The following is a 12,191-nucleotide window of genomic DNA, read 5'->3' on the forward strand; positions in this document are numbered from 1 at the left end:
ATTGCTGCCTCCATTTTTCAGTTTGCATCCCCAACATTTAGTATAACTCTTCCACATAGGAAGCGCATAGTAAATGCTTATTTTTGTTCATTCATTCATTCATCCATCCATCTATCCATTTATTCATAATTCTTGTTGCAAGCACAATGTGTAAAACTAAAACTAACTGCAGTATATCTTTGTGGACTTCTATTCAGGAAACTGATAAATACAGAACATTTGCCTCTAAACCTCTTATCTCTGCTGATTGTGATGCCATGCTTTGAATTCATGCTAAGCTTATATTCTGTATTTCTTTATCATTATTATTATTATTAAATTTTGACAATTTTTATTGATTCTCTTTATATTATATTCATTTTGGAATATGTTCCTCCCCATCACTTCCCAGTAGCACCCATTCTTTGTAACAAAGATCAACATTTTTAAAAAGATGAAACAAAGGAAAATTAATCAACACATTAAGAGAGTATGAGAGAGATTCCAAATTTAATACCCATAGGCCACCATTTTTGTAATGACTAAAAGAAAGCTCAATTTCTCAAAGGTTAGAGATTTTTCTTTTAACATTACTTTTTCTATTATATATCTGCCCTGTATGTGATTGTTTATTTATATGTTTTCTCTCTCAAAATATAAGCTTTTTGAGATCAAAAACTGTTTTCCCCTTCTCTGTACTCCCATCAGTTATCACAGTATCTCAGACAGTATAAGTACTTAATAAATCTTTGTTCACTGAGTTATTAACTCTTCTCCAAGACTGAGTTTTGTGATCATCACATTTTAATGGAATGATATCCCAACCAGTTCTTAATCCCAGGTAAATCACACAACAAGAGCTAAGGAGCCAGGGATTTAGTCTCTGGGCTGATGTTATATAACTTTAAACATTCAGGAAATGTTCTGGGAAATGCATGGCTTATTTATCTTCCCATCTTCTGTCATTTTACACTGGGAAAGGTGCTAGGGAAATTTTATTTTTGTCCATATATATATATATATATATAATTTCATTGGTGCAGAGAACTCCTAGAGGTTCACAACTGTTGTACAATTTATAGTTTTGGGGAACTTCCTGTAGGACTAAGACATAAAGTGACTTGTCTATTCAGTATGTGTGTCAGATCTGGGATTTGTCAGGTCCACCTGATACAAAGTGATGATTCACTATTTATTATATCACACTGATTTTCACTGATTGAAATAAAGGACGTAAAACTCAAATTTAAATTTCTTTTCCCTACTTGAGGAGAAGTGTAATCAAAGACATGCTGGAGCTCATTCGAATCAACTGGAAGTGATTATTAAGTTTTCAACGTGAGTATTTATACCTCAGAAACCAGAAGTTCTACACATTAGGGCTTGATTTATTGTTTGATTGATTATAAGAAAGTAGTGGAGATTATATTAATGATGCAGATTAAACTTTAAATGTTAATGTAGTTTTTCTAGGAAATCAGTTGTTAAACATTTACCAGCATACCACTGTTTTTAATAGCAAAGCATGAAACAATTTATTGATGTTTTATGGATTTCATTTGTTTATTCTCTTTCACTTTCTATTTCACCACCTAATCCAAAATGTTGTGTCAGGCATGGCCAGTATCAGAATCTTTTCATGGCATATTAGCAACATGTCCTAATGGAGGAGAAGACCTGTACTACCCTGTCCTGAATTTGCTTTGTCTTTACTCCATAAATTATGGGGTTGAGCATTGGAGGCACCACCACGTAGAGGTTGGCCACCAGGATATGGATATGCTGGGGAATAGTATTGCCTCCAAAGCGGTGAGCAAAGAAAGAAAAAAAGGCTGGTGTGTAGAACATGAGGATGACACAGATATGGGAGCCACAGGTGTTAAGAGCTTTGAGTCTGGCAGACCAGGAAGGTATATTGAAGACAGCATGGAGGATCAATGAATAGGAAATAATGATGAACAAGACATCCAGACCTGTGGACCCTAGGGCTATGGTCAAGCCATAGATGATGTTGATTTTGATGCTGTCACAGGCCAACCTAGCTATGCCCATGTGTTCACAGTAGGAGTGGCGAATAAAGTTTTGTCCACAATAAGTAAGCCGGTATACCAGAAAGATGAAAGGAAAGCAGATGAGAAAACCCCTAACCACAGCTGCCACCCCGATCTTTCCAATGACTGAGGGAGTAAGAATAGTAGTATATCTCAGCGGGTAACATATAGCCACGTAACGATCAAATGCCATGGCCAGAAGAATGGCTGATTCTACTGCAAAGATGCAGTGAATGAAGAACATTTGGGCCACACAGCTGCCAAAGGAGATACCTCCAGAATGGAACCAGAAAATGGCCAGCATTTTGGGTGCTGTGGTTGTGGAGAGAAGGACATCTGCCAGGGCCAGCATAGAAAGAAACAAGTACATAGGCTCATGGAGGCTGGGGTCAGAGATGATAAGGAAGATTAAGGAGCTGTTGCCAAGTATGGCTGTAAAGTACATCAAACAAATAGGAATGGAGATCCAGGTATGTGAGTCCTCCAGTCCTGGGATACCAATCAGAACATACTTGATATCTTGGAGGTTGGTGTCATTTTGTGGAGAGGACATCATATTCAAACATCTTCTTTAGACCTTGTCACCCCAATAAACTAAAATATGATTGATGACTCAGAAATGCTGTGCAAGGTGGGTGGTTGATTGATTCCTTCTTGTGGCTTGCCCTACTAATTTTGATGAGGAGAGAAACCAAGATATTAATCTGAAAGTTGTCTTATTTTTTTCCAATTAAACACTTTTTCCTATTCTTTTCTTTTTTAAAATATTTTATCTTTCCCCAATTACATATAAAAACATTTTGTAACATTGCTTTTTTTAAGTGTTGTGTTACAAATTCTGTCACACCCTTCCCTCTCGCTGCGATAGCAAAAAAACTGATACAGGTTACACATGTGCAATCATGTAAAACATTTCCATTTTAACAGTTTTGTGGAAGAAAATTCCAAAAGGAGGGAAGGAAAGATGGAAATGAAGAAGGAAGGAAGGAAGAAGGACAGAAAAGAGGAAAGAAAAAAGAGAGGAGGAAGGAAGGATGGAACGAAGGAAGGTAGGTACGAAGGAAGGAAGGAAGAAAAGAAAGAAGAAGAAAATAAAAATATGCTTTGGTCTGTATTCAGACACTATCAATTCTTTCTCCTTTAAAATAGATGCTTGTGGGTATCAAAGTAGATATTTCACTTACTGTAATTTGATTCCCTGAAACAGAAGCTACTAAATTGGCTGGGCATTCTACCCTTTCCCTAGTGGTGCCATTCATCTGTCCAAAACCATTTCCATGATTCCAAAATTATGAAATCATGTAACCTAGAAATGTATTCATGGGCCACTGAATCCAAGATGAATTTTAATGAGAGCCTCTCTAGCACACACGCAACACCACACCATCTGTGTGTTCATCCTTGGTTGCCAAAGAAGACCACACCATCAGAGAGATGATGACATGACTTTCACTCGACTTTGTTTTGAGTGAGGGAGGGCTGTGCAGGTCATCAGCCTCACTTCTCCAGAGCCATCTGATCCAGTGACCAGATATTCATCAGGATGACTGGAGATGACCCAAGATGAGGCCAAGATGAGGGTTAAGTGACTTGCCCAAGGTCACACAGCTAGTGAGTGTCAAGTGTCTGAGGTGACATTTCAACTCAGGTCCTGCTGACTCCTGCAGTGGTGTTCTATCCACTGCACCACCTAGCTGCCAGCCACACCATCTAGACATTGCTTGAAGACTAAAGAAGGGGAATTTGCTAATTCCAAAAGTAATTCATTTGCACTTTAGTAAAGCTCCCATTAAAAGAAAATTTTGACTTTTATTAAGCCTAAATTTTATTCCAGTGTAACCTCTCATTTATAACAATTACCTTTACATATACAAACTCCAATTCTTCTCTGAGTTAACCATAGCTAGTTCCTTCAGTCTTCACTTATTGTGACCTTAAGACCCTTCACTATCTTGACTGCCCTGTTCTTTGCAGCTTATCAGAACTCCAGTGTTCCAGAGAAGTTCCACAAAGAGCAGATTAAAAGGGACCTTTCATCTCCTTATTCCTAAAATCTATACCTGTCTTAATGTAGCTTCAGATTTTATCTTCCTTGGCCACCATATTACATCCTTGACACATTTTGATCTTCCTATTCTACATATTCAAGTCATGTCATCATTTCTCTGATGGCATGGTCTTCTTTGGCAACGAAGGATGAACACATGCACAAAAAATCTTACTGAGAATGTGATTAGAAATTCCCTAGTCAAGAAGATGTCTATAGAGCACCATACAGTCCTCTCTTTCAAATAACCTCTAAGTAAATACTTAGATCTCTTCCCATGACACTACAACAATGACATGGATGTTCCTGAATTGAGAAACAGAGAGGAGGCCACCCAAAGAAGATATATAAGACATTACCCAAATCATCCTTTAGAGATATGGGAGGTTCGTAGGTGTGAAACATGGTGTATATTTGTAGACTTTTTATGTGTTGATCAAGTTTGCTGAATTTTTTTTCCTCTTCTGCTTAAAAAAAAAACTGTATGGAATGTCTCTCTGCAATGAAGTGGGGGAGAAATACAAGATGAAATTTAGGTAATGTTAAAAAAAGAGTATTGTAAAATTTTATTTTAAAAATGTTGAGCTGAGCTTGGTGAACGAGTTTTGTTCTTTTGGAAGTCAAGGTATCTGGAGGGTATTATCAAGTCATAAAGGAGAGTTAAGAAAATCACACAAAATCAACCCATGTCCAAATCAAAGATTAACTTCAATTAATAAGTTTTTTTTTTAAAGTTCAAGAAAAGTCACCCCAGCAAGAGGATTAGCAGGTCATTCTGATGTCATTAATTAGAATTGTAGAATTTCAAAGAGAAGCAGAAATATTGAATGGGAGTCGGAGGATTTGAGTTCATAACCCAGTTCTGCCTCTTCCTATCAATCTGATTTTAGGAGAGACACTTAATTTTCTGGGCCTCAGTTCCTTCATCTGTAAAATTAGGGTCTTGTATTAGATGAATTCAAAATGCTCTTAGAGCTCTAAAGCTGTACTTTGGTAAACTGGAAACACTGAAGTTCATCAGAGATGGTTTGATACAATCAGTACTTGAGAAGGAATCTTGTCTATAAAGTGCCTAAATTTTCATCTTTTAACCTATGTTTAAATACCTTCACTGATAAAAAACTCAGTGACTCCAGAAAACAATTCCATTACTTTGTTGAATAGCTCTAGTTGTCGGCAGTTCCTTCTTTCCCCTTATCAGGAAAAACAAACAATTTTTTCTCACTGCAACTTTTACCCTTTGATTCTAGTTTTTCCATCTGCACCCAAATAGACTAAATTCACCCCTTCATTCTAATGACAGCCCTACAGTTATTTGGATGCAGTGCTCATGTCTCCCCAACACCTTCTTTTCTCCCAGTGAAACATTCCCATTTTCCTCAGACATACCTCATCATGGCACTTTTCCATTTTTGTTGCCTTATTCTGGATCTGCTTATAAGAATGATTATTTCTCTCTTATATTTAATAACTAATTACTATATTAGGACCAAGGTTTTTTCTGCTTTTCTACTTCCTCATCCAGAAACCAAGCAGTATGGGAAATCTGTCTTAGAGAATTACCCAGGTCAAGATCTAATCAGACAGTAAAAGAAATTCTAAGTATGGGCTAATAGATACATTCCTGCTCATTGTGTTTACTTTGACAAGCCTAGGCAAAGGTTGATTCTCCCTTTTATTAAGACAGGTGATATGAAAATCTATATCTCATTGACCAAGGTTTGAGTGGCCTAAATCAGGTACCCCAAGACCTTCATTTTAATGTACCCCATGCCTCTTGTTGTATAAACCAATCCGAGTTGATTGTCACCCCTCAGAAATACCTCCTCTTAGAGGGGATATAAACTGTGACCCCACTACCATTAGAACTCTTTCAGTCTAAAAGTGAGAGCCAAATGACCATTCTCTTATTAATAACCTGCTAGTCTCATTAATAAAATGATTAAATTACCTAGAAATGATGTCTCAAGACCTTTTAATCATCGCATACTCAAACTTGTCAATGCTTTTACACAAAACATTTTTTTCCTTGCCCCTTTGTCCACCACCTCTCTGTGTGAGGCAGGATCAACATAGACATCTATGCTGTGTTCTCATCCTCACTTGCTTTGATGGGGTGGATGATCAGATATGGGCTCAATGGATCCATGAAATATATGGTTTCAAAGCAGAAAATCAGTTTTCCATGCCATTTGCAGGTGCTGTCCTTCATGTCACCAGTCACCACCACTCACATAAACTCCTCCATTTACTAATAAGAGACACTGAATGCTTATGATCCCAGCCATTGATGTTCTATAAGTCTAACTCTTCCTTTAGCTTTCCTGGTCCTTGCTGCAACCATTCTCTCCTTATTTCTCTCCACTCTATCTGAAACAAAATCTATGATCCCTCCCCACACCTTTGTTGCCTGAGTAAAACACTTCCCTAAAGAGCACTTGCCTGTCTTACCTGTGCCATGGATGAAGAAAGAGACAGAGAAAGTCAGGGAAGGAGTCACCTCTTGTGAATGTTCAGAATCCAAGTTTCTTTGTTTTTTCTTTATACTGCCTACCTGGCTCTCCCACAAGGGCTCATTTAAACCCAGGGGATGAGCTATCTTTTATCTCCCTGCTCAAAATTGAATCATGAAGGCCAAGTCCCATGGGCTGAAATCCATAAACATTTCTTATTTATTCTTTATATTTCTACATGTTCTGGTCCCACTGATAAATATTAACTTAATGACCATAGATTCCCATATTAAATACTCCTGCTCACAAATAATTGTATTCATATACAGACCCCGACAATAACAAAATACTCCTACAGACATGATAAATGTGAACATATACTGACATAGGATGAAAAAATGATCCCCACCAACTAAGATAGGAAGCATAGGGTAAGGAAGGATGGCAGTATGTAGCAAAATAGTTTTGAAATTTTTATGCCTAATTTTTAATCCGTTGTCATTTGCCAAATGAATCATGGCCCATGATCCTTGGTATATGGCCCATGATCAGTAGGTATATATAGACTAACACCCTCTATTCTTTGACATCCTTCTCTTTCCTTGTATTTTCAGGAGCTCAGGAATCTTCCAGAAGTCTTGAGGAGCCTAGAAAATTAGTGAAAAAAAGTCAGACAGTAAAAATAAATTATTTTCAAAGGATCATGTATCATTATTTGACTTTTCTCCTCCTGATTATGAAAATGATTCAAATAAAATATTAGTTCTTTCTCATTATTAAAAGTTAAAAATACCCACCCACTTAGCTATTTCCAAAGATCATCTCCAACATGGAAACATATTAAAGAAATTTATTATGTTGAGTAACATCCCTACTCTAAGAGTAAGAAAGACCGAGGTTAAAGTCTTAGCCTCAAGAATACCTGTGTAACACTAGAAAAATCACTTAGGTGCTCTGAGCCTCATATCTAAATTAAGGTTAATATTTGAGCAACCTATTTCATAAGGTATCTATGGAGAAAATGTCATCTTTAAATTTCTGTATGAGTTATCATTTTGAGGCTAAACAATGACCTCTGTAGCCGTATCATCTTTGAAATATTCCCTGATGTTCCCAGCTGACATTTATCTCTTATTATAATATCTTTCTTTTTCACTTAATTTCTAATTTTGTATAATCATACCATTCTAACAAGACTTAGAAGTGTTTAAGGTAAAGAACCTTTAGGAAATCACTTGTCTGGCCATGTCTACTTCCGAGACAAACAACTGCTGTGTAAAGTAAGCTTTCACAATTCACTTTGTCTAAAACATAGTTCTTCCAATAATTCTAAGAGAATGTATTATTGATCTTAAACCTGACTAGTGTCTGAGACAGCAATTACTCCTTTAAATGCTGAAAAGGGTGAGGGGGTTGGGCAACACACCATTCTTCAGTGATTTGCATATGAAGAATCAAAGAAATTCTATATTGTCTATTTGAGAAATATGGAATGCAGCACTATTCTATGATTATGGGGAAAGTGTAACTTACCTGCTATAGACAGAAGATGAAAGTATGTTCACTAACCACAAACTAAAATGGAATCATTCCCCAGAAGGATTCTCTTTTCTTATTTAAAAAATTTATTTATTCATTTTAATTTTTTCATTCACTTTTACAAGATTTTGATTCCCAATATTTTTCTCCCTTTTCCTCTACCTTCCCTCTCCACAAGATGGCAAGCAATCCAATATAGGCTACATATGTGCAATGATATTAAACATATTTCCACATTAGTCATGACTTGAAAGGAAAATCAGAGCAAAAACAAAAAAAAAAAACACAAAAAGATAAAAAAGTGAAAATAATACACTTTGATGTGCATTCAGTCTCCATAATGCTTTCTCTGAAAATGGAAAGCATTTTCCATCATGAGTCTGTTGGAATTGTTTTAGATCACTGTATTACTACAAAGAGCCCATCAAAGTTGATCATAGCACAATGTTGCTGTTCCTGTGTATAAGATTCTCCTTATTCTGCTCACTTCACTCAGAATCAATTCATGTAAGTCTTTCCAGGTTTTTCTGAAATCTGCCTGCTCATCATTTCTTATAGCACAGTAGTACTCCATTTTATTCACATATCAACACTTGTTCACCTATTCCCTAATTGATAGACAACTTCTTGATTTCTAATTTTTGCCACTATAAAAAGAGCTGCTATAAATATTTTTTGCATGTGTGTCCTTTCCCATTTCTTTGTGATCTCTTTGTGATACAGACCTAGAAGTGGTATTGATGAATAAAAAAGTATACAAAACTTTATAGCTCTTTGGGCATAGTTCCAAATTGTTTTCCAGAATGAATGGATCAGTTCACAACTCTACCAACAATGCATTAGTGTTCCAATTTCCCCACATCTTCTCCAATATTTGTCATTTCCCTTTTCTGCCTTATTAGCCAATCTGATCAGTGTGAGGTGGTAATTCAGGAGCATTTGAATATGTATTTCTCTAATCAATAGTGATTTAGAGCATTTCTTCATATGACTATAGATAAGCTTTAATTTCCTCATTGTAAAACTGCTTATTTATATCCTTTGATCATTTCTCAACTAGAGAACAACTTGTATAACTCAGTTCTCTATGTATTTTCAAAATGAGGTCTTTATCAGAAACATTGTCAGTAAAAATTGCTTCCCAGCGTTCTGCTTTCTTTCTAATCTTGTTGCATTGGCTTTGTTTGCACAAAACATTTTTAATTTAATGTAACCAAAACTATTCACTTTGCATTTCATAATGTTTTCTATTTCTTTTTTTGGTCATAAACTCCTCCCTTCTCAATTGATCTGACAGGTAAATTGTTTCTTGCTCTCCTAATTTGCTTATGGTATCACTCTTAATGTATAAATCATTTACCCATTTGGAACTTTTCTTGGTACATAGTGTAAAATGTTGATCTATGACTAGTTTCTGCTAGACTATTTTCCAGTTTTCCCAGGACTTTTTTGTCAGATAGTGCGTTCTCATCCCAGAAGCTGAAGTCTTTGAGTTTATCAAACAGTAGATCACTATAGTCATTGACTACTGTGTCTCATGTACTTAACTTAATCCACTGATCTACCACTCTGTTTCTTAGCCAGTACCAAATGTTTTTGATGATTACTGCTTTATAATATAGTTTTAGATACAGTTCTGCTAAGGTACCTTCCCTTGCATTATTCTTCATTAATTCTCTTGATATCTTTTTTTCTTCCAGATGAATTTTGTAATTAAGAAGTGGTAGTTTAGCTGAGACTGGAAAGAAGTCTGGGAAACTAGGAAGAGAAGTTTTCTTACAATCTCTCTTTGCACATGAAAGTTAACACCCTCTCCATGAGAATTAAACTGCCAATTTCCTCAAGGTTTTAGTTTTTCTTAAAGAAACACAAACAGTACCCACAGTCTTTGTGGGAGGGGCTATTAAATGCTGTTTTTATACTGCAGCAAGACAACCTTTCTACTTGGGGAAGAAGAAAATGTTCTCATTCCATTGTGTTCTGATTGGACTCTGTCAGAAGTGTGTGGTTTGCAATTTGTTGATTTGAAATAAGCATTGTGTTCACTTCTGACCATTGCAACTCAGGAAGGACATTCATAAACTGGAAATTGACCAGAGCAAATTAAAAAATCTTTAAAGCATACCATAGGAGAACTAGCTGAAGGAATTGAGAATGTTTTGCCTGTTGAAGTCATGACTTAAGGAATTCATGATTTCCAATAACTGGTTGTCATATGGAAGAAAGATGATGGATGACTTCTTTTGTTAGGCTATAAGGCTTACTGGATAGAAGTTGTAAAATAAATTACAGTATGAATACAATCAATGGAAAATGAAACAATTTAACACCAAGAGCTGTCTAAAAGCAGAATTCATTTCATTGGTAGATAGGAGATTCCACTTTGGATTTCCTAAGAATGGCTGGGTGACAACTTGATGAACATGGTGTACAGGGAATTTTTAGCTAGGTTTCAGTTAAGTTACAAGGCCTCCCTTTCGAATCTTTGATTCTATAGCTTCGATAGGCTTGAGGGCATATAATATAATGTCCTATGCTTGGACCTAACAAGTCCCAGGAAGAGGATATTGGAGGTTTGTCTTTACAACAGGTTGTTCTGAAATATTAGGATTTTTTTATTAATAGAAAGCTCAATAAAAGAAAACACTGTCAAATTCAAGTCCCTTTAACTAGCTCCATCAGACAGCATTCTTAAGATCATAGTCTCTGCAAAAATGGGAATAATAAGGCTAACACACTCTTTCCTGCTTGAATGCTATAAAAAGCAAACACCGTAACATAGACAAGAGGGCCTCCTATCACCGGTTCTTTGATCAGCTTTTCTAAAAGGAAAGCAACTTTTGAGGGTTCAAAAATCACTGGAATCAAGCATCTATGTCATTCACTTAGTTCAGGGAAGAAGTCAGCACCCTGAAATTCAGGGAATATACAGAGAAATCAAAATAATCAACAGACATGACTTCCAACTAATACACACAATACATACATCGTAGATCAACAGACAGATCCAACTGTCTGTCCATTACATACATATATAATTACCAGAGAGAGAAGCATCAACATCTGGGTTTTCAAAGCCTGAGGGCTCCTTAGTGTTGCTCAGAGTCCTGTATGGTCAAACAACATTTCCAAAGAATAAACTTCAAAGTAAAACCTCATCTCAGAATACTTAGACACTTTTCAGAGCCAGAAGAATGCCAGAGAACCAGTGTCTCATTAACAAAAGGTATGGGCCTTTCTACAAATCTTCGCAGATTCATAACTGGGTGGGGAAGATTGTCCCATTAAGAAACAAAATTATATTAACAGTAAACAAATATGCACTATCAATACAGATGTCAGAAGAAAATTTTTATTCATTTTAAGCACCACATTTTAGGAATCACATTGAGTAGCATAAGATGTAAGACTTATATGAACTGACACTGAATGAAAGGAGCAGAACCAGGAGAACTTTGTACACAGCAACAACCACAGTGTGTGAGGAATTGTTCTGGTAGACTTAGTCTTTCATAGCAATGCAAGGACCTGAAAAATTCCCAATAGACTCTTGAAGAAAAATGCCTTCCACATCCAGAGAAAGAACTATGGAATTGGATCGCAGAATGAAGCAGACCATTTTCTCTTGTGTTTTGTTCTGTTTTATGGTTTCTCCCATTCATTTTAACTCTTCTATGCAACATGACTAAGGTGAAAATGTATTTAATAGGAATGTATGTGTAGAACGTTTATAAGATTGCACTCCATCTTGGGGAAGGAGTGGAGAGGGAGGGGGAGGGAGGGGAAACGATCTAAGATATATGGAAGTGATTATAGAAAACTGAAAACAAATAAAATAATTTTAAAAAGAAAATGTATGTAGCAATAAGATGGAATATCTTTTGCAAGGAACAGCAAGTATTTGAATTTTAGAGTGAACCTGCATTTCTGTGTGGACAGGCGGGGAGATTAGTGGTAGGTAAAATAGATAAGAATAATGGAAAGTAAGAAAGGGAGAAGATTGTGAAGGGATTAAAACAGAAAACATTCTATTAGAATATTACTTCCTTGAAGAAAGGGATCATTTTTTTTTTTAATTTTTGTATCCCCCATGACTGATACATAGTAAGTATTTAATAAATG

The 12,191-nt window shown here is 36.1% G+C and overlaps 1 protein-coding gene across 1 annotated transcript; it reads right to left on the reverse strand.

Annotated features, from left to right (window-relative positions):
* Positions 1-1,626: 1,626 nt before the first annotated feature.
* Positions 1,627-2,586, reverse strand: LOC140508723 (olfactory receptor 52Z1P-like). Its single transcript, XM_072616606.1, has one exon. It carries the CDS (start codon positions 2,584-2,586, stop codon positions 1,627-1,629), a length of 960 nt encoding a protein of 319 aa, XP_072472707.1.
* Positions 2,587-12,191: the final 9,605 nt, after the last annotated feature.

This window comes from Notamacropus eugenii, chromosome 5 (genome assembly GCF_028372415.1).
Source record: "Notamacropus eugenii isolate mMacEug1 chromosome 5, mMacEug1.pri_v2, whole genome shotgun sequence".
Classification (NCBI taxonomy): domain Eukaryota; kingdom Metazoa; phylum Chordata; class Mammalia; order Diprotodontia; family Macropodidae; genus Notamacropus; species Notamacropus eugenii.

What these genes read in the sequence shown, in the direction of transcription:
- LOC140508723 (XM_072616606.1), bottom strand. Translation starts at nt 2,586, where the DNA reads ATGATGTCCTCTCCACAAAATGACACCAACCTCCAAGATATCAAGTAT.